Source organism: Penaeus vannamei, chromosome 9 (assembly GCF_042767895.1).
Source record: "Penaeus vannamei isolate JL-2024 chromosome 9, ASM4276789v1, whole genome shotgun sequence".
In the NCBI taxonomy this organism is placed as follows: domain Eukaryota; kingdom Metazoa; phylum Arthropoda; class Malacostraca; order Decapoda; family Penaeidae; genus Penaeus; species Penaeus vannamei.
Genome location: NC_091557.1, coordinates 12,239,732 through 12,244,731, shown reverse-complemented (window position 1 = coordinate 12,244,731; position 5,000 = coordinate 12,239,732). Strand labels below are relative to the sequence as shown.

Sequence of the window (5,000 nt, the reverse complement as noted above, 5' to 3'; positions counted from 1 at the left end):
CCAGGACCGCCATTACTATGGGAAAACTTATCGACAGACTTATCTGGGAGAGGCCGAAGGGAAGCTTGCTGAAGGAGGCCCAGGTACCTGTGGAGCCGGTGTCGTCGTGCATGAGCAGCAACGTAGTCATGAGGCTGACTGCCCAGCTGACCACCGGAAACGCCCGCAGCCACTGCACGCGGAGGAAGTCTGGTCTTGTTTGCGTTCTTCGGAGGATCCAGACACTAAAGGCAAAGCGCTGAAATATTGAAGTAATGCAACATGTTGTTGCAACGACTGCAGAAAATAGACGAAAACCGCTATCAATGACAACATTACTGGTTTCCTGGTTCGCCGGACCCTCCAGTCGTCCAGCTCTAAGACTCAAGTGATCTCCTATGCTCGGCAGGATAACAAAGAGACATAGAAAGAGGTCGCATATCGCCAGGGAAACTTTAATAGTATCCTGATACTTCCATCTGGAAAAGTTTGCGTATCTCACGACGATCACCACAATGTTTCCTGTTACACCAAAGCACGCATTCAAGAGACTGAACAGCGAAAGGCCGACTTCGACCGCCCGACACTGCACCGGCAAGAAGTCCCACAGCGGCACAAGACCCCGGGGCCGAGGGTCCTCTGCCCACAGGACGTGATAGCCCGCGAAGCAGAAAGGCCACTGGAAGTTCCTTGCTCGGAAGGCGAAGGGCTCGCCTTTGGGCGTCAGGAACAGTTCTTGAATGTGCCGGTGACAGGATGTGTTGCCTACCTCGCCCGCGCCGTCTGGACTAACCAAGCGCACGAGAACGCCATTGACTACCCTGTCAACCACTCTTAGAAGACCGTTGCACACTGCGTGGAAACAAGGGTCGTCTTGCTCAAGTCGCATAACCACCAAGAGTTTCTCAAAATAGACATCTTCGAGAGAAGGCCTTTTACAGCTGGTGGGATGCAAGAAGGTCACGTTCTCGGCTTCGCATACAGTAACAGGGAATCGCGCCTCGCAAGTATCGTATCTGCGAAGGAAAGGTTCGCACACAGCCACGAACCGCGGCTCGGAGACTACAAGGAGACTAGCGTTGTTGTGCTTGACCCACGTCGTTGGCAACTTGTCATAACTCCCGTAAATGGCAGAAAATACATACTCACAGAGATAAATTATCCTAGAGAACATGAGCAATAAACTGGTATCTTCGTTATAGTTATGATGAGAACCGTTGTCATAGGAATTATCATAAATATCGCCATTATCCCCGGAATAATCATAAATGTCGCCATCATCACCGGAATAATCATAAATGTCGCCATCATCACCGGAATAATCATAAATGTCGCCATCATCACCGGAATAATCATAAATGTCGCCATCATCACCGGAATAATCATAAATGTCGCCATAATCACCGGAATAATCATAAATGTCGCCATAATCACCGGAATAATCATAAATGTCGCCATCATCACCGGAATAATCATAAATGTCGCCATCATCACCGGAATAATCATAAATGTCGCCATAATCACCGGAATAATCATAAATGCCATTATCACCGGAATAATCATAAATGTTGCCATTATCACCGGAATATTCATCATTATGATCAGAGTTGTCATTGGAATGATATTCATTACGGTCCAAGACACCGAATTGTCCATCAGCATCATAATCCAACGTTATATTCCGCTGACCGAGCACGTGATATAAAATGTCGCGCAAATCTTTCTCGGAGTCCCTCGTGGCGGCCGTCGCTTGGCTCGTTCCCCCTGAGACGACGCCTCTCGGCTCTCCGTCTCTTCGCCTCGGCTCCTCTCCCGTCGTCCTCTGGCCTCCCAAGCCCCTCTCGCCCGCCTCCTCGTACCCTCTCCGAGTCCTGGAGCCGAGAGGAGGCCGTTCCTGCGAGTCTTCGGGTCCGGTGGTGAGCAGGGCGGGCGGTAACAGCAGGAGGGTGAGCAGCAGCAGAGGGCATCGGGAGGCGCTCTTGGTCGTCCCGCTCCGCCCGACGGCGCTGGGGAGGGGTTGTTGTCAGCGAGAGGTGGCTCATGGTGATGGTGATGACGAGGATGATGATGATGGTGATGACGAGGGTGATGGTGATGACGAAGATAATGAAAATGATTATGGTGATGACGAGGATGATGATGATGGTGATGACGAGGATGATGAAAATGATTATGGTGATGAGGATGAGGATGGTGATGATGATGATGATGCTGGTGATGACGAGGATGATGATGGTGATGACGAGGATGAAAATGAAGGTGATGAGGATGATGAAAATGATGATGGTGATGACGAGGATGATGAAAATGATGGTGATGACGAGGATGATGAAAATGATGGTGATGACGAGGATGATGATGGTGATGACGAGGATGATGATGGTGATGAGGATGATGAAAATGATGGTGATGGCGAGGATGATGAAAATGATGGTGATGACGAGGATGATGATGGTGATGACGAGGATGAAAATGATGAAGGTGATGAGGATGATGAAAATGATGATGGTGATGACGAGGATGATGAAAATGATGGTGATGACGAGGATGATGAAAATGATGGTGATGACGAGGATGATGAAAATGATGGTGATGACGAGGATGATGAAAATGATGGTGATGACGAGAATGATGATGAAAATGATGGTGATGACGAGGATGATGAAAATGATGGTGATGACGAGGATGATGAAAATGATGGTGATGACGAGGATGATGAAAATGATGATGATGATGATGAAAATGATGGTGATGACGAGGATGATGAAAATGATGGTGATGACGAGGATGATGAAAATGATGGTGATGACGAGGATGATGATGAAAATGATGATGGTGATGACGAGGATGATGATGAAAATGATGGAGATGACGAGGATGATGAAAATGGTGATGAGGATGATGGAAATGATGGTGATGACGAGGATGATGAAAATGATGGAGATGACGAGGATGATGAAAATGATGGTGATGACGAGGATGATGATGAAAATGATGATGGTGATGACGAGGATGATGATGAAAATGATGGAGATGACGAGGATGATGAAATTGATGGTGATGACGAGGATGATGAAAATGATGGTGATAACGAGGATGATGAAAATGATGGTGATGACGAGAATGATGATGATGGTGATGACGAGGAGGATGAAAATGATGGTGATGACGAGGAGGATGGTGATGGCGAGGATAATTATGAAAATGATGATGGTGATGACGAGGATGATGATGAAAATGATGATGGTGATGACGAGGATGATGAAAATGATGGTGATGATGAGGATGATGGAAATTATGGTGAGGATGATAATGATGGTGATGACGAGAATGATGAAAATGATGGTGATGACGAGGATGAGGATGATGGAAATGATGGTGATGACGAGGATGATGAAAATGATGATGGTGATGACGAGGATGATGATGAAAATGATGGTGATGACGAGGATGATGATGGTGATGACGAGGATGATGAAAATGATGGTGATGATAAGGAGGATAATGAAGATGAAGATGGTGATGATGAAGATGAGGAGAAGGAGGCTGTTTATGATGATACTGTAGATGATGATAATGATGATAATCGTGATAATAATAAACACAGAAACAGTGATAATGACATTTGCAATATCAATAGCAATTATACAAATGATATTAGTAATAGTTACGACAGTGGGATATTAGAAGTAATGATTTTTAAAATTATCAACCTCATTATCAATGCAAGACTTATAACAGTTATGATGGTATTGATAATTATCAAATACTATAATCCTGATCTACTATAGTCATCATTAACGTTTTCATCACAACAATAATAAATAGCATCACCATTAGAAGCAGTAATAGCATCAGTATTAGCATTAGTCTATCAGCACCATACCATTACTGATAAGAGCAGAAATAATAATAACAATGAGGGCCATGATGATAGTAATAGTAATAGTCATAATGGTAACACTAATGATGATAATGGTAATAATAATAACAGTAATAATAATGATAATAATAATGATAATGACAATAATAATAATAATAATGGTAATAATAATAATAATGATCGTAATGATGCTGAAAATGATAATAACAATAGTAATGATATTAATGATAATTATAATAATAAAAGTAATAAAAACGTTAGTAATATTGAAGATAATGATAATAGTAATAATGGTACCTAAATAAATAAGAATAGTAGCATTAACAATAATGCAGAAAAAATGATAATAATGAAATATTAACAGTACTAAACTATGAATAATAACATAACATAATAAAGATGATGATAATGACAACAATAACAATAATATCAAAATGATAAAAAAATAGTAATAGTACTGAGAACTAAGAAGGGAAAAATAATATCATAATAGAATAATATTAATGATAATGAAAATAGCTACAATAATCATAATATAATGATAATAATATTAATAAAGTTAATAATGATATTTATGATAATGATAATTATAATAATTATAATAGTAATGAAAATGATGATATTAACAATAATGATAAATACAAACAATAAAAACTGATTATAATGATAATAATAATGACAATAATCCTTATCATCATTATTATCATTACCAGTAACATTATCATTATTATTATCATTATTATCATCATTATCATTATCATTTTATTACCATTATCATTATTATTATTATCATCATTGTTATTATTATTATTATTATTATTATTATTATTATTACCATAATAATAATAATAACAATGACAATAATAATAATAATAATAATAGTTATAATAACGATTATGATAATTATAATAATAATAATAATAATAATAATGATTATGATAATTATAATAATAATAATAATAATAACAATAATAACGATAATAATAACAGTAATTGAAATTATAATAATGATAATGATAATATAATAATAATGGTAACAGTAATATTACTAATAATAGTAGTGATGATAATAGTAATGATAGTAATGATAATTATAATGATAATCAAAATTATGATAACAGCAACAGTTATAACAGCA

General features: G+C 38.7%; 1 protein-coding gene across 1 annotated transcript in view; it reads right to left on the bottom strand.

Moving 5' to 3' along the window:
* LOC138862667 (uncharacterized) overlaps nucleotides 1–5,000 on the bottom strand; it is a 6,602-nt gene that overhangs the window by 882 nt on the left and 720 nt on the right. Inside the window, exon 2 of the mRNA XM_070125317.1 lies at nucleotides 1–1,985. This exon is cut by the window's left edge and continues 882 nt beyond it. Within this exon, the coding sequence (XP_069981418.1) occupies nucleotides 1–1,985 (1,985 nt within the window). The remainder of the gene's footprint in view (nucleotides 1,986–5,000) is intronic.